At 38.7% G+C, this 18,925-nt stretch overlaps 1 protein-coding gene across 1 annotated transcript in view; it reads right to left on the minus strand.

Moving 5' to 3' along the window:
• CEP295 (centrosomal protein 295) overlaps positions 1-13,683 on the minus strand; it is an 80,222-nt gene extending 66,539 nt beyond the window's left edge. Inside the window, exons 1-4 of the mRNA XM_036742784.1 lie at positions 13,550-13,683; positions 10,197-10,397; positions 4,859-4,983; positions 1,144-1,237 (exon numbers count right to left, since the gene is read on the minus strand). Coding sequence (XP_036598679.1) covers positions 1,144-1,237; positions 4,859-4,983; positions 10,197-10,397; positions 13,550-13,657 — 528 coding nt within the window. The 5' untranslated portion in view covers positions 13,658-13,683. The remainder of the gene's footprint in view (positions 1-1,143; positions 1,238-4,858; positions 4,984-10,196; positions 10,398-13,549) is intronic.
• Positions 13,684-18,925: the final 5,242 nt, after the last annotated feature.

Below are 18,925 nucleotides of genomic sequence, written 5' to 3' on the forward strand. Positions count from 1 at the left end.
TGGCCTTGGGCAAGGCTTGTTGGGCCTCAGTTTCCTTAACTGCAAAATGAGGGGGTTGGACTAGGTCCTATCCAGCTTCACACCTACAATCCTATGACAGTGTGTATACTATACACTCATAAACACTTTCAGCTAATGAATTCACACACACATACATGGGTAGTGTGCCTTTCTGTGAAACCAAGTTCATAATTATATAACAAAAACATCACTTAACCTAGGTATATAACTTTACACTTTTAAAATGACTTTCCCAGACTATGATAAATTTAGTTTGCTGATTAACTAATTTTGTTTCTTTTTCACAGTTTTCGTTAATTTTTTTACATTTTTCTTTTTGTTGTTGAAAGGCAGGATTGGTGGGAGGGAGAGTAACTGTTAATTGAAAAACTAATGATATTTTAAAAACGTGAAACTTTTCTGTTGGAAGTTTATTTCTTCCCTTGTTTGTGTAATCCTCTAATGCAATTTATTCAATTCAACAATTATTTAGTAAGCACCTATGATATATAAAGCACCGCAGACTAAAACGTATTTTTTCATTTCTTTATTTCTCTTGCCTTTTTTCCCCAGAACATGGCCAATACGTGAAAATTTGTTTTGCATGACATTGTATATATAATGGGTATTGTATTTCTTACCTTTTCAATGAGTGGGGTAGGGGGCTGAAAGGAGGGAGAAAATTTGGAACTGAAAATTTAAAAAAGTAGGGGAGGGGAAAGTGGTCAAAATGTTCAAAGCTAAAATAGACAATCTCTACCAACCTAATTTCTCCTCTCTGTCAAATCATTAGATTGTGAGCTACTTGAGGGCAGGGAATATCTTTTGCCCTTTTTGTATCCCTAGTGCTTAGTACAGCAAGTGGAGCATGGTAGGCAAGTAATGTTTATTGGCTGACTGAAACCAAAATTACTAAGAATGTACATCCAAAGGTACATAGCAAAACCAGGGGTCTTCTCTTATTAAAAAAAATGCAAACTAGTCACCAGCATTATAAGAAAGCCAATAATCCCTCCTAATAACCTTTGTCAGTTTTTCCTTTAACTCTTGGTTGTCATCATCTCCACAATATTCTAAGAGAAAAACGCAACGATGAAAGTTTAGTTGTTTTTTTTTTAACCATCTCAAAATCACATAACTCACCTCAAACGGATTTGGAGGAGGAGGTGGCAGACTTGCAATTTTTGCAGCTCTTTCTTTTTCCTCAAGTCGTACTTTCTTACGAGTTTCTATGTGCCTTGAGTGAAATGACAGGTCACAAATGAATGTCCAAGTAATTTCCCAACCTGTACCCTTAGCTGACCCCTTTGGGTCTAGGCCTGAGATTTCATCAGCATAAGGAAAATTCCTTTTTGTCTTGGAAATGATCACCTTGTTGGTAACTTAGAGTTAGCGGCCTGAGACAGATGAGAGATTAAATGACTTGCCCAGGTCGATATGGCCTATACGTGTCAGAGGAAGGACTTGAGCCCTGGCTTGTATGACTCAGATCTTCCCTTTATGCACAATACCATTCTGCATGTCCGTTCAAATGATGCAATGGTTTAATCTTTTGTATCAGATAACATGTTTAAGAGAAAGAGAGGCTCCCTAGAAGCCCTCTAATCTAATTCCTCATGCACAGTGCCTGAAACAAGACATCTAGACACAGTATATCTTCAACACTTTCTATAAAACATTTTGATCCCTGATGTCCTATCACCTCACATCCGGATTGCACTTTATAGGTGACAATGAGTATTCACATATATAATTTGATTTTTATAACAACCCTATAAGATAGTCAAGGTAGATATTTTTACTTTAACGGACTAAGGAATTTAGCTAAAGAGAGTACAGGTCTACCCCAAAGTCAATTGAGTAATAGACAGTAGTGCCAGGACTAGAAAGAACCAGGTTTTCAAAACTCAGACTAGAAAGGACCGAAGTTGTCCAGCATTCTTTCCAAAATAATTCAATTAAGTTCAAAATATCAAATGTTAGAATATTGGCTGGGAGGAAAACAAAGTTACAATCAGCAAACATGAAAAAAAGGACTTAAAATTACTTATACATACACAAATATAAATATATTTATAAGTTCAAATATGTATTAGTTATAACAGACTGCAACTCAATTAGTGCACAGTGTAATATAGTTACCAAAAAACCTGTGATCTTAGGGCAAGTGTACTATCCAAATTTAGAGAAGGTAATAATGGTTCTCTTACACACTTTAGTATCAGACCACATCTGGAACATTCGGTTCAGTTTCAGGCAACTCATCTTAAGAGACATATTCACAGACTAGGCTGTGTCTAGAGGTGGGGCATATTAGACACTAGGAAAATTTAGCTTCAAAAAGGAATAAACTTGGGGAAAACACAACAGCTTCCTGTGCCAGGCATGTAGAAATGAGATTATACCTGTTCTATGTGGTTCCAAAGGATGAGTGAGAAGTTACAGGGAGATAGATATATATGAAAATAATCCTTAGCTCAATATGAGAAAGGCTTTTAAAATGTCATTATTTTTCTTTTTATTTATTTAAATGTACATTCCAATACAAGAACGAATATTTTTACTTCAGCAGATCTGGGATCTCATTCATACAAGTTTCTGCCAACGGTAGAGAAATGACAACCTATCCAGATCCCCCATCTGGAGAACTTGATCTTTGTGCAACAACAAATTCTTAATCCTCAAGCTGAAAGCCTTCTCTAGGTCTTTTGATTGTACAGGGGACCAGCGAGTACTTGGGCTATTCATTCCTCACTCTGGAGATATGATCAGCTCAGCTCCTTTTCCAGTCATCCAGCTCCCAAATGACTGTAATTTTACTACTTCTCATTACCAGACCATTGCTGCTAGAGTACTAAAGCCTATTCAAACCCACCCTCCAACTCCTCATTTCCCTTTGTGTCATCTGCAATTCTGATTCTTTGGAGACTGTGGTAAACTCTATTACTCACAGTCATAACCTCAACCAGAAGGTTATAGCTAAAAACATGAGTCTGTGATTGACAGAGGAACTTGAGATTGGAGAGCACAGTGCAATTTTCCAAATTCAATTTAAGCCAATGCACTTTCTCCTTCCTACTCAATTACAAGCTCAGCTTCTTGTCTATCTTCAGCACTGGTCCTGTGTGTGGAGACTGGCCATTGTGCTCTCTATCCAAATATATATTATAATTTGGGCAATAGATATTCATTTGTTCTTTCCTGTTCTACCAGGTGTTTCTTTTGAGGGACTGTGGATCTCATAACATTCTATGGATTAGTGCAATCAGCACAAAGTTATCATCACCCAAAGAGAACCCTCTTCCATCTGGATGCTGCCTAGATGTCATCTCTGACAGCAGTAAATATACTGAGCTAGCCCACATAGTCTCTGCTTTAAATCTGATTTGGGATTAATGACCAGAGGACCTAAGTTATCTCTGTTGTTAACCTAACAGTAAAGAATCTTATGTGGTCCTAACATACACCAGTGATACCTTGGGGAGCCTATAAGACTACATTTTACTCCATCAGATTAGATATCATGGTTTTATATGTTTTTAACAACAACAAAAAAAGCCCAACAGTATACTGTAATCTTTGTACCTTTCAGACAACTGTGCGACTATCAAAATAAGGTTTACTACAGAGAATCATCTTAAAATTACTTTCTCCTATTTTCACCAAGAATATCTTCAATACGCATATAGATTTTTTTTAGAGAATATTTTTAAAAGTCTTTATAGTTATTCATGTTCTCTTGATTACCTTTTAAAATAGTAATAACATCTATTATTTTTCCTAGTCATTTAGTAGTTAAGGGAGAAGGCCCTAATAAAGATTATCACTTAAAAATTGGAATGGGCTACCTTAAGAATGAACTCGTAGGTGATTAAAAAAAACCAAAACAACCCACCATCAACAGTATTTAAAAAAAAGAATAAATGACTGCCACTCACTGCTTGTGTTAAAACAGCCTAGATGACAACTTAACTCTTCTGGGATGTTGTAGAGGGATTCATAAACCATAAGATCTTTTAAAAAATCTTTCCTAATGATGATATTCTGGGAATAAAAATACTAATTGATAATTTATTGATAAAAGATAATTAAACAGGTATGAACCTTTGTTGTGAGAGCACTTTGGAACTGTGGAACTTTTGGAACTATGCCCCAAAAGTCACTAAACTATTCACAGACATACATCCCAAAGAGACCAAAAAAAGAGGAAAATGATCCATGTATACAAAAATAGCAGCTTTTTGTAGTGGCAAAGAATTGGAAACTAAGAAGTTACCCAACAAGTAGGGAATGGTTGAAGAAAGTATGACACACAAATGTACTAGAATTTTGCTACACTGTACGAAATGATGAGAAAAAACCCAACTTTGGTGAAACCTGGGAAAATGATACAGAAGGAAGTGAGCGTAACTGGAGAAGCATTTTGTAATAACAATACCACAAAACACTTAAGAACTTGGTCAGTGCAGTGATGAACCAGAACTCCAGGGGACTGGATACAAAGTGTGCAACTGCACCTCTGATAGACGTGAGAGACTCTACAGAATGCACAATAAGGCACACATTTTTGGATATGGCTAATGCAGGAATTTGTTTTGCTTGACTATGTTTATTTGTCACAAGGATTTTAACTTTCTTTTCTCACTGGGGAGGAGGGAAGGAAAGGAGAAAAGAGAAATGCTTGTTAATTAGAAAAAGTTAAAAAGAATAAATGATATTGGGTAGCCTCTTTTTCTGTAGTTACCATTTAATATTTACACATAAAATACTTAATTTTGTGTTGAGTCACATGATTAAAAGCATTCTTGTCATTATTTTCTTCTACAAAAAAATACAGGACATTAAAAATGTACTTTACCATGTTTTTTGTTTCAATAGCTTTTCTTTTTCATTTTTCACTTTTTTCAACGCTTCCTGGCCTCTTTCCTCAGCTCTTTGTTGTCTTTCCTCTCTTTGCTTTATCAAATCATCTATACCAGGAACCTAAAATTAATTTCTTCAGGTCAATTTAAAACATTATAACAGAAGTATACATTAAAGCATGACCAATGGAAACATGTCTTACTTGAAATTAGATTTTTTTAAAAAAATTTCTCCTTTCTTGAAACATTAAAAAGTGAAGCTAATGGTGATGATATTCAGAGTAATAAAAACTACTACTATACTCAGCTTTTAAAAATTACTTATTTAATAGTCATAGTCTTTTAAAATATTTCTTTCATACCTATACTAACAGAGAACTATTTTCTTGTTCTTTATAACTTGTTTTGAGGCCCACAAAACATTATTTTCCCATCATAATTCAAAAAGAAACAATGAGTTCTGATCTGAAGTCAAATGAAGACTCAAGTAAATGAGACTCATGTAAAGTTGTACATTCTTGAAGCCAACATATTAAATAACAGGTAAGGCAAATCTCTTCATGTTTTCAATATATTCTGTTTGAGTTAAATTCAAGCATATATGACTGCCTGTCATACCTACTTATTGAAAGAGTAAATAGTAGCAAGATTGTGAGTCACTGTAGATATGTACGGAGTGAGCAAAAAGCTTTTCAAAAAGCTGTTAAGTCAACAACATTTATGTTCAGAGACTAAGAAGTCAAAACAACCAATTACTAATAGCTAATTATCTACTGCCCAAAAAACTGTAATGAGAAAAACAGAAAAGTATCCATTTAATGAATAAGCAACATTCTAAGCAGTAGTGTAGTCTAAAAAAATTCAATTAAATGAACTTCAATTTCCTTAGTCATCTTGACTGAATAAGGGACTTATTTCATCTTATTTAAACCCCTTCAACAAGAAACAATCAACAAATATTCATTTTAGTACCAGGCACGGCGCTAGGTACTGGGGATACAGACAAAAATGAAACAGGGCAGACAGATACATAAAGATATAAAAAACAAATACAAGGAAGGAAAAAGGGGATCTTAGTAGGCAAAGGTGAAAAGAGAATAATTCCAGGTACGGGAGAAAGCCAGTGCAAAGAGATGGGAAATAAAGTGCTATGTATGAAACACAGCAAGGACTGTTTGGCTGGATGACAGAATATGGGAGAGAAAGTAATGTATAACAAGGTTGGAACCAGGTTGTGAAGTTCTAAAAAAACCCAGAGACGTTTATATTTGATCCTAAAGGCAAAAGGGATGCACTGAAGTTTACTGAGTTGGAAAATGACATGGTTAGTCTTATGCTTTAGGAAAATAACTTCAGCAGTTGTGAGGGAGAACGGAATGGAATGGAGAAGAGACACAGCATGAATACCCTAGAGACCACTGAGGTAGTCCAGGTGAGAGATGATGAAAGCCTGAACTATAGTGTTGGCAGTATGAATAGAGGAAAGGATATCTGTGTGGAGGTAGAAACTAGAAGATCTGGCAACTGAGTGGCTATATGGAGTGAGGTAGTATAAGGACTGTGAAACTGGGTGACTGAAAGGATGGGGTGCCCTCAACAGACATAAAGAAATTTAGAAAACAGGTAAGGTTTAGGGGAACAGATAATGAATTTTGTTTCGAATACAAAATTGTTCTGAGATGCCAACAGAACAGTTTCAAATGTGAAACAAGGGGACAGAAATATGAAAAGGAGAGAAAGAAGGTCTAGCTATATACAGATTTGGGTGTCAGATAGAGGTTATGATTAAACTTACAGGAGATGAAGAAAAAACCAAATGAGAGGGTATAGAGAATAATAGTGTTCAGGATAGACCTTTGGGACACACCCACAAATGAGATATGGTATGATGAACCAACAGAGGAGCTGTGAGGAACATAAGTGAAGATGGAGAAAGAATAGTATCAAGAAAACCCAGAGAGGGGGGCGGAGCCAAGATGGCAGCTGGAAAGCAGGGACTTGCCTAGGGCTCTCCCCCAGGACCCTCCAAACACCTGTAATAAATGGCTCTGAACAAATTCTAGAACTGCAGAACCCACAAAATAGCAGAGAGAAGCAGGGCTCCAGCCCAGGACAGCTTGGATGGTCACTGGGCAAGGTCTATCACGCATGGAGCTGGGAGCAGAGCAGAGCCCAGCGGGGCGACGGCAGGGCCAACCAGACTGGGGGAGGTAGCGGGGCAGGTGTAGCTACAGAACTACAGCTGCAGTTGCTTCTGGCCCCAGGCCCACCTGGTGGGAGGAATTAAGTGGCACATCAGAGCAGGACTGCAGAGACTGCTTAAGATCTGAGTCCCAGTCTAGGTTGGTGGTTCTTGGGGGAGGAAGAACGCTGATGTGGCAGAGCTTGCTGTGTAGAAATAGCTCTGAAAACAACAGCACATCCCCTCAAGCTTGGAACAAAGTACTCTCTACTCTACAAGCAGTCATACCCCACTGAAAAACTCAAAGGTCAACTACTTGGCTGGGAACATGGCAAGGCAGCAAAAATGAACTCAGATTCAGACTCACATTTTGGAATCTTTCTTTGGTGACAAAGAAGACCAAAACATACAGACAGAAAAAGTCAACAAAGTCAAAAAGCCTACATCAAAAGCCTCCAAGAAAAACATGAACTGGTCTCTGGTCATGGAAGAGCTCAAAAAGGATTTGGAAAAACAAGTTAGAGAAGTAGAGGAAAAATTGGGAAGAGAAATGAATGAGAATGATGCAAGAAAACCATGAAAAACAAGTCAATGACTGGATAAAGGAGACCCAAAAAAATACTGAAGAAAACAACACCTTAAAAAATAGACTAACTCAAATAGTAAAAGAGCTCCAAAAAGCCAATGAGGAGAAGAATGCCTTGAAAGGCAGAATTAGCCAAATGGAAAAGGAGGTCCAAAAGACCACCGAAGAAAATACTACCTTAAAAATTAGACTGGAACAAGTGGAAACTAGTGACTTTAGGAGAAATCAAGATATTATAAAACAGAACCAAAGGAATGAAAAAGTGGAAGACAATGTGAAATACCTCACTGGAAAAACCACTGACCTGGAAAATAGATCCAGGAGAGATAATTTAAAAATTATTGGAAAGCCATGATCAAAAAAAGAGCCTAGATATCATCCTTCAAGAAATTATCAGGGAGAACTACCCTGATATTCTAGAGCCAGAGGGTAAAACAGAAATTGAAAGAATCCACCAATCACCTCCTCAAAAAGATCCCAAAAAGAAATCTCCTAGGAATATTGTTGCCAAATTCCAGAGCTCCCAGATCAAGGAGAAAATACAGCAAGCAGCCAGAAAGAAACAATTTTGAGTATTGTGGAAACACAATCAGGATAACACAAGATCTAGCAGCTTCTACATTAAGGGATCAAAGGGCTTGGAATATGATATTCTGGAGGTCAATGGAGCTAGGATTAAAACCAAGAATCACCTACCCAGAAAAACTGAGTATCATGCTCCAAGGCAAAATATGGACTTTCAATAAAACAGAGGACTTTCAAGCTTTCTCAGTGAAAAGACCAGAGCTGAATAGAAAATCTGACTTTCAAACACAAGAATCAAGAGAAGCACGAAAAGGTAATCAAGAAAGAGAAATCACAAGGGACTTACTAAAGTTGAACTGTTTTGTTTACATTCCTACATGGAAAGATGATGTGTATAATTCATGAGACCTCAGTATTAGGGTAGCTGAAGGGAATGTATATGTGTATATATAGACAGAGGGCACAGGGTGAGGTGAATATGAAGGGATGATATCTTAAAAAAAAATCAAATTAAGGGATAAGAGAGGAATATATTGAGAGAGGGAGAAAGGGAGAGCTAGAATGGGGTAAATTATCTCATATAAAAGTGGTAAGAAAAAGCAGTTCTATTGGGAGGGAAGAGGGGGCAGGTGAGGGGGAATGAGTGAATCTTGCTCTCATTGGATTTGACCTGAGGAGGGAATGACATACACACTCAATTACCCCACAGGAAAGAAGGAGGAAGGAGATAAAAAAGGGTGGGGGGTGGGGGTGGGGGAGAAATGACAGAAGGGAGGGCAGATGGGGGAGGAGGTAATCAAAAGCAAACACTTTTGAAAAGGGGCAAGGTCAAGGGAGAAAATTGGATAAAGGGGGACAGGATAGGAAAGAGCAAAATATAGTTAGTCTTCACAACATGATTATTGTGGAAGGGTTTTGCATAATGATACACATGTGGCCTACATTGAATTGCTTGCCTTCTTAGGGAGGGTGGGTGGGGAGGGAAGAAGGGAGAGTTTGGAACTCAAAGTTTTAAAAGATGTTCAAAAAAAAATAAGTTTTTGCAAGCAACTAGGAAATAAGATATACAGGCAATGGGGCATAAACATCTATCTTGCGCTACAAGAAAGTGAGGGAAAAGGGGATGGGGGGAATAGGGTGACAGAAGGGAGAGCTGACTGGAGAGTGGGGCAATCAGAATACATGCCATCTTCGAGTGAGGGGGGAGGGGGGCAGAAATGGGGAGAAAATTTGTAATTCAAACTCTTACGAAAATTAATGCTGAAAGCTAAAAATATTAAATAAATAATGAAATAATGGGGAAAAAACAAAAAAGAAAACCCAGAGAGATGATAGAAGAAAGAATAGCTGACAATGTCTCATATACAGCAGAGGGTTTGTGAAAGTTAAGAATTAAGAATGGGCCATTAGACTTGGCAATTAAGAAATCATTGGTCACCCTGGAGAGAACAGTTTCAGTTAACAGTGGAGACAGAAGCTGGAAAGCAGAGGGTTGAGAAGAAAGTAAGGACAGATAATGGACCTTTTTCTAGGAGTCTGAATGTGAAAGAGACAATAGGCATTGGATCACACCTTGAGGGGGATGGCAGGATGTAGTGAGGATTTTTTAAGGAAAAGGGAGCATAGGCAGTATGGAAAGAACCAGTAAGACAGGGAGAGGCTGATAATTCAAGAGAAAGGATGACAGAAGGGACAATTTGCTGCAGGAGAGAGAAGGGGATGGGTTCAAGGGTACATAGAGAGGTGTTTGTTTTGGTGAGAAGAACAGTCATCCATATGTGCACAATTCCTGGAAGACAGTTGGTATGCTACCTCAATAAATACTTCTTCCACATAACAATTTTATACTTTATTAGTAAAGAGAATTTTAATTTGTCACACTGAATGTGTCTAAGATATATGTGATTACTGAAAGCATATAATTATTCAGGCTGACCTACTGAAAATTAAATTCACCACACTATTTTTAAAACATAATTGTAGCATCAAAAAGCTCAAGTTTGTCTTTCACGAATATGTGAGTGGTAAAATTTTTACTCACATTTTCCTTGGCACCACGATGTCCCTCTCCCACAGACCGTAAGCTTGCTACATATAGTTTTTCCAGTTCTTTAACTTTCTGTTCTTGTGTCTTTTGCCATTCTATCCTCAACTCTTCTGCCAAATGATGGAGGTGCTGATCTCTCCTCTGTTTTACTTCTTGTCTTATCTGCCAAGCGATGCATCTTTCCTGTTCTCTAACCTATGTAAAGAATTAAGTATTAATTAGTTTGGGTAAAAGTCAATAGAACATTTTGATCCCAATCATCAGATATAAATTTTCTTTAAGAAATGTAATACAACATCCAAGCATCTAAAGAAAATTCATGGTGATGAAAATTCAAAATAGGAAAAATCTAAGTTAAAAAAAAGAGGTGGGAATTCCCACCAGAAAACTGTCATTGTCACTCTCTTATCCTAAAAGGGAAAACAGTGAGGCAGGCACAGTCAAGCAAATCTGGGGAAACATAAAAGTTTCAAAGAAAATCTTAAAGTTTATCTCCTTGCAAAACAATACCAAAACCATCATATGCAAATGCTGTATCTATCTTATTCCAAAGAATCCTAGGAAAGGGTATTTTACAAACCTTTTTAACAATCAGCTGGGTGTCTAATAATACTTCCAGTAAGTTTTTCTTACATCTAATTTAAGTCTTCCTGCTTAGTTTAAGTGAAAGCAATTTGGAATTATACAATTATAGTAATTAAAATGTCCTTACCCTTTGACTCAGGGATTCCACTAAAAGGCTTATACTCCTAGGAGATAACTGATAAGAAGTCAGTCTCCTTATACACCAAAATATTTGTAGCAGAAATTTTTGTAATAGGAAAAAACTGTACAAAAAGTAGATTTAGTATTTACTAAATAGTAACTGTTTCTCTTTTGGCCAGGAACCCTGAGGATCTTCCCCTCCCAGTTTGATTTTTTTTTTTCTGAGTTTTGAGGGGCCATCCCTTGATTAACTTCTTAAAGAGGCCTATTCACTGAATGGGTGTCACCTCACTCACAGTGAGCACCTGAAAAGACCTTAGCCTGAAAGGGCCAGGGTCACCCAATGCATCTTGGGCTATCTCCAGTCATTCTGGTGAATATCAGTTCACTGCATCCAGATGGCTCTGGAGGAGAAAGTGACGCTGGTGACCTTGCTCAGCCCTTCCTCACTCAAATCAAAGTCAACTGCAAGTCATGTCATCATTTCCCTGATGTCATGGTCCTCTTCAAGAATGAATGACAAACACAACAACAACAAAGTAGATAACCCATCAACTGGGGAATGGCTAAACAAATTGTGATATGTGAATGAATGGAATATTGTTGTACTATAAGAAATGATGAATGATAAATACAGAGGAACATGGAAAGATCTACATGAACTTGATATAAAGAAATAAGAGCCAAGAACATAACATACATGACTACAACAATAAACAGAAACACTACTACCAAAATAAAGGTGAGTACCATAAAATTACAAAGAATAAGCATGGCTCCAAAAAAAAGATATGAGAAGACAATCCCATCCTTCCCAGCCTTCTGCAGAGGTACAAGGTCAATTGATGTGGTATACTATACATATTTTCAGACATTTTCAATACATTAAATCAATTATGCTGATTTTTTGTCTTCAAAAAATATCATTAGTTATTTGTGACAGCTCTCTAGGAGGGGAAAGAAAAGAGGTACTAGAGGATATTATGATGATTAAAAAAAAAGACACCAATAAAAACATTTCTTAGAAAAAATGCTCTAAATCACTAATGGAGAAATGAATATTAAAGCAACTCTGAGGCTCCACTTTGCACTCATCAGTTAGGCAAAGATGACAAAAGAGGAAAATGACAAATGTTGGAGGGGCTAAGAGAACATAAGTACCCTAGATAGAGCACTGCTGGTAGAACTATGAACTAGTTCAGCTATGGTGGATAATTTGAACTATGCCCCCAAAGCTATTAAACTATATATACACTATGATCCAGCTGTAATACTATTAGGCTTGCACCCCAAAGAAATCAAGGAGGGTGGAAAAGGACCTCTACCTACAAAAATATTTGTAGCAGCTCTTTCTGCAGTAGTGAAAATTGGAAACTAAGAGTCTGTCCTATTGGAGAATGGCTAAAGAAGCTGTGGTACACATGAATGTTTATTACTGTGTCATAGGAAATGACGAAATGGATAGCTTCAAAGGAAACTGGGAAGACTTCTATGAACAGATGCAAAGTGAAGTGAACAGAACTAGAACAATCTATACAATGATAACAACATTATAGAGAAAAACAATTAGACTTTAGAACTCTGCCGCATACGCATGTGTATGTATATATATACACATACACCCACACACATATATATGAGATAAGCCACAAATCTAAGAGTGAAGAAAACATGTCACTTTCCTCCTGCCAGAGAAGAGATTAATTTAAAATACAGAGATAAACATTTCAAGACATGATAAACGTTCGAAGTTTGTCTAGAATTTGTTTTGCCAAACTATGCATCTGTTTTGAGGGCTTTTTCTTTTTTTTTAAATCTATTCAATAGTGGTGGTGGTGGGTGGGGGAAGGTAGTGGGAAAAAGTAAAAGAAATAGAGTAGTTGAAAAAGAATTAAGAATACCAGAGTCAAACCCACCAGATTTTGAGAAAATGTACCCAAAATACCAAGACTGATCGACATACTAATATTATTACGTTGTTTGTTTTTTTTGGCGGGGGTCTCTTCATCTCACCCAACCTAGAAGAGAGAATCCTCCCAAGTATGATCCCACAACTGATCATAGGAGTTTAGTTCATCTCTCCTCCTTAGCGGACTTTGAGGTGGTGCAGTGGATAGAGCGCTGGGGCTGGAGTCAGGAAGACCTGAGTTCAAACCCAGCCTCAGGACACTTGGCAAGTCACTTAACCTTTGTCTGCCAGAGTTTCCTCAACTATCAAATGAAGATAATAGCACCTACCCTCTTAACACCTCAAACTCCACTTTTTTCTGCTGTGAGTATTAAATGAGATGATATTTGGAGTAGCTCACAATAGCAGATACTTAAATTTTTTGACTCCTTTCCTTCTCTGGCAGGTCGAAGCATCCCTTCCCTCCTCATTCTCCCCCACCCTGGCTAGGCTTGCCATATGGATTTCAGACTTAGTGAGGACACTGTAATAGCTTAGCCCATGGAAGCTCAGAATTACAGAACTCAAGAAATCCAGCATCGTCAACCTCCCTAGTAGCAGGGATTACAGGTATGTGTTGTCACCACCCCCAGCTTTTACAGTTATTTTTATCAGTTATAAATATCTATGTTACGTTATTTTTATTTTATGTTTAAGATTCATTTGAATTAAAAAAATACAGAATGACTCATACCTGTAGTAATCTTTGTTTTCTTCTTCTTTCATATTCTTCCTTCAAAAGCAAAGCTTCCTCATTGGGACTAAATCTAAAGTTTCCAACTTTTGTTACCTTTCTTTTCATTTTCTTCTATTTTGAATATATAGGTCCTGTACTCAACAACAAAAAAACGTTTCTATTAAGAGAGACAAACACAAAAGGGGGCTTCATATAGTTTTTAACCAGTAATTTTACACAGCTGGAGAACATTTCTAATTTAGAGCACATGAAAACATTTAATTACTTTTATAAAAAAAACAAACCCTGCCAAGTAAAGAATAGGATCAGAGGAGTTTGAAATAAAATGAGGCATCCTAACTCTCCATGTCGCAAACATAATTAAAATGATGAAATTCTGTTTAATTGGGGCTATAGGAAAACAGGAACTCTATTACACTGTAGATGAAAACTTTAATTGGTACAAAACTTCTTGTAGAGCAATCCAATAATATATAATAAGAATTAAAAAAAAACCCTAATTATACACTTTTTTTTCAGTGACTTTATCAGCAGTTATTTAGTGTTTAAAAGGAACTTCCCCCACAACAACCTGTTAGTGAGGTATCGCAAGCTTTATTATCCCCATTTCACACATGAGGAAATGCAGGATAAAAGAGGTTAAACAGCTTGTATAAGAGATGGGATGAGAACCCAAGTCTTTTAAGTCCACTGCTTTCCCCACTATTACTCAGGCTAGGTCTTAAGGAAATTACTGAAAAGAGGGCAGGGGTGAAAGGGAATGATGTGTAAAAAAAATTTCACACATACTTTATCTATAATCGTAAAGAATTGGATGTCAGTCAACAAAGTGTTTACTAAATGCCTACTACATGATAGGCATTGTGCAGAGGCTACAAATATAAAAGTAAGATAGTCTTTGCTCTTAATATGTTTACATTCTACTAGAAATAACCTTTATGCTCCAAGATTGGGAAATGTCTGAATAAATGTGAAATGCATTATCATATTATATGTTATTATAAATGTCATATATTATTACATATAGATTACTATATATCATATATACTATATGTGTACACTATGTATTATATATACAGTATTTTGCCAGGCAAGACAAAGCTTGCTTTAAATTTATTTGTGACGTTATCACATCTTTGCTATAATGCCCTCATGATGGGATAGCTTTATTCCTAATCTCCTTGACTAGGATTCCTTCACCACTGCTCTAGCTGCATTCTACCCATGCTTCCGGATCCAACTCACTACCTACCTACCTGATGAAATTTTTCTCGGAGAAACTTTAAATAAGGTATCTTTGAAAACAAAAAAGGTTGAAAGAGGAGTAAGGAATCAGAGGTCTTAAACGCCAGACTACGGAACTTGTATTTTATCTTACAGGGAACAGGGGACGTCCTACGTCCGGCGCCGTGGCCACGTTATTATTCTGGCACCGAAGGGATCACCAAAGGGGCCAACAGACAGATAACAGCAAACGCGAGAGCAATTCCAGCTGCAGGTGGAAAGATGATTCCAACGACTTCTCTTTCTCCGGTAAGAGGGGAGAAATGCACCCAGAGGATGCGCGGAGGGAGATTCGAGGCCTGGCTTGGCTCCTTACTCCGGGTCAAAGTTTGGGTAAGTCGCGTACCCTCTCTGGGCCTCAGTTTCCTCGCCTGTAAAGTAAGGGGGCTGGCCCCAGAGGAGCTGGGAGGCGGTCCTCCGGGCCCCGGTGCAGGAGGCCAGGGCAGCGTGGCTTCCCCGCTTCGGTGCCGCCACCCTCCGGAGCCTGCGCACCAGGACCCGAGCCGAACGCTCCGTCGCCGGCCCGGGTGGCCGCTGGGGCTCGCGCTGCGCAGGCCCGATCGCGCGTGGGCCCGCGCCGGAGCTTCCGACATCTGCTCAGTCACTCACCTGGAGGAAACCGGCTCAACGCCGGGGTCCTCGTCGGCTGCCGCGGCCCAGCTTGGCCCCGGGCCGAGGCAAGCCGAGCCTCAGAGCGCCGCTGCGGCCACCGACGCCTCAACCCCGCCTCCAAAAAGCCGTTTCTACGTCATCCAGGGGCGCCAACGTTACTTGGAGGTTTCAAAACGCTGGCCAATGGCGGGACAGAAGCGCGGGAACGCACCGGGCCTGGGACAATTCCATTCTCAGTGTCGGGGAGGTCCCAGGAGTTTGGGCGCAGGCGCAGGCGCAGAAGAGATCGCTTCACTGTGCGTGAGAGGCTAGAGTACCGCCCTCCCACCCTTTCTTAGGCACCGCAGCACACGCTAGGCGTGGGGCGGAGCCGAGTTTGGATGACATCTCTAGGGACTTAGGAGAGAATAGATGAATAGAATTCCTTCCTTCCTTCCCTCCCGTCTCCATGAAGCCTTTCCTCAGCCTCCCTGCTGCTAGTGCCTTTCCAAACTACTTTGGCATTATCTTGACCTTTACTCTGTACATGCTTATACAGAACAGGCATGTAAGTAGTCTCCCCGATAGAATGCACGCTCCTTGACTGAAGATATCCTTTCTTCTTTTGTCTTTGCAGTCCCAGCGCCTAACGCAGTGATTGGAACTTGTTCAGCCCTGTCTTCATGACCCCATTTGGGGATACTGGAGTGGTTTGCCATTTCTTTCTCCAGCTCATCTTACAAATGGGGAAACTAAGGCAAACAGGGTTAAGTGACTTGCACTGGATCACACACACAGCTAGTGAGTGTCTGAGGCTGGATTTGAACTTGTCTTTTGGCTCTGGCGCTCTTCCCTGTGTCTCTTTCTCCTGATTGACAACTAATAAATGCCTAATAAGAGCACCTTGATTGATTGCAATCTGGTAGGGGGGATAAGTTAAGACACTAGCTCAGAGGAAGTGCGGCTTACTGGTTTGAAAGTGACTTAAGAATCAGGATGACTAGAGGTTTAGGTCTGGCTTCTGACAGAAACTGTTATCCTGCATGAGTGCCCACGATGGGGCCATCACTGTGTGGCTCTGAAGAGAGGCAGCATAAAAATCTCCCTCTACCCTTGTCGAATGGAAACTTTAATTCCTGCCAATAGGGGAAGCAGGAGGAAGCAGGAAGTAGGGGACTCACACAGGGTAATATAGTTTCTGTCAGAAGGGAATGTAAACTCCTGGAGAGCAGGACCTGTTTTGTCTCTGCCTTCCTGTTCCTAGCAACTTGTAGAGTGCCTGGAATAGAGTTAATGCTTAATATGTTTGTGGATTGAACTCAAAACTTTCAAGCTTAAATGGCCATGTCTGCAATCATATGACTGGGCTGGTAGAGAAGACAAAAGCCTTCTTACTCTGTGTCTGTGCCTTTCCCACCCCCACCCCCATCTATTCATCTGTAGGGTAGAATTGGAGAAAGAAGGAGCTCCATATCACAAACTATTGGGTAGTCATTGGGTGAATAACTTTTACGCGTATAATGAACAGAGGCATAGTGAGGGGATACTTACCATAAGTTAGAGTTTTCTAACAAAAACCTAAGCTCTGGACCCAGCAAGTCGAATTAAAGAAACAAAAAACGGAGGAGCCTGAGGGCTCTAGTTACTTAGCTAGAAGGGGCTCTGTGAAATTCTCAAAGTGTGGCCCAAGAGTCCTGGATTACATTTCAGGGAATCTGTAAGGTCAAAAAATTTTCGTAATAATACCAAGATGTTATTTGCCTACTAAAAATACAACTACATATTTGTATGCATATATATAAATACAACCTACATATATAAAATATGTGTATAAAACTAGCATATAAAATACTGCATATCTATTAAAATGCAACTTCAGCAATTTTCCAAGTATATATATATGTGTGAGGCCAGATTTTTTTTCATATACTTCAACCAAAACAACATATCACAATAAATCGAGTGCAGAAGCAGATATGATATGCAGCTTTTTATTAAGGTAGATATTAAAGAAATTTTGTAAAAGATATATAAAACAATGCCATTCTTCTCACTAAGTGTTTTTGTTTTGAAAATAGTTAGAAGGTACCAACAACCGTGCATTGTAGGGGACATGAGTACACGGGTCATATGTTCCCCACAGGTGTACCTTCCTGTTTATGAGTGTGGCCACACATGTGCCTCTCCCTGAGTTTTCCCTATGTGCATTCACCTTCTTTTTATGTAATGTATGTAATGTATGTATGTATGTAATGTATGTAAAACCACTACAGGAAGTACATACTAATTACCCTTCCTAATAGCATATGTAAAACTGCACTAAGACTTTTTTTGGGGAGAATATACAACAGTTTTATGAAGGAAATGTTTTTGTTCTACTTATTATGCCATTTCATTAAATGTCTTTGCTTGGAACATGTCTCCCCTGATGGACTATTAAAGGTAAACACACTGGTGGGGGTTCATGAGCTGTGATTTTGAGTGAATATAATCCCACAAATTATCTTGAACTTGAGGTAGCCATCCCTAGGGAACCCTCTATGAGCTGAGTGTGTCCCCAAGTATTATGTATGTAAATATAGACAATTATTATTATCAATCCACTGTCCTAGGCACTCTACAAATATTTTGTAACAACCAAAATGGAATTCTTAGAAAGGAAGAAGTGTGTTTTGGATGGATTTTCCCCAGGTGTTGTAATTACTGCTTTGGGTATGCTGAATGAAACTAAACTATTTCCGTAGGAGGAATTTTAAGATGCTAGCTAGATTATAATTCTCCCCACCAGACCAGATTATAAACTATGTGATAGTAAGGAATGTACCTGAATTATTTTTGTATTTTCCTGCAGAGTCTAGCCTCTTCTTTGCCAATAATAATAATAGTGATACTTATTATTAATAGCTAGCATATATATATATACATACATACATACACACACACACACACACACACACACACACACAGTGCTTTGGAGCAGCTAAGTGGCACAATGGATAGAGTGCTGGGCCTGAAGTCAGGAAGACTCATCTTCTTGAGTTCAAATATGACCTCAGACACTTACTAGCTGTGTGACCCTGAGCAAGTCATTTAATCCTGCTTGCCTCAGTTTCCTCATCTTTAAAATGATCTGGAGAAGGAAATGGCAAACTACTCCAGTATCTTTGACAGGAAAACCCAGAATGAGGTCATGAAGAATTGGGGGTCATAACTGAAACGACCGAACACACATGTAGTGTTTTAAGGTTTGTAAAGCACTTTACAAATATTATCTCATTTTATCCTTACAACAGCCCTGGGAGGTAGGTACTATTATTGCCTCCATGAGGAAACTGGAGCAGACAAAGGTTAAGTGACTTGCCCAGGGTTATATATATATATATACCTTGTAAGTGTTTCGGGCTGGATTTGAACCTAGGTCTTCCTGACTTCGCATCTAGCCTATCCATTGAACCATCTAGTTGTTATACAAATCACCTAATAAGTAGTTGCTAACTG

Source organism: Trichosurus vulpecula, chromosome 2 (genome assembly GCF_011100635.1).
Source record: "Trichosurus vulpecula isolate mTriVul1 chromosome 2, mTriVul1.pri, whole genome shotgun sequence".
Lineage (NCBI taxonomy): Eukaryota > Metazoa > Chordata > Mammalia > Diprotodontia > Phalangeridae > Trichosurus > Trichosurus vulpecula.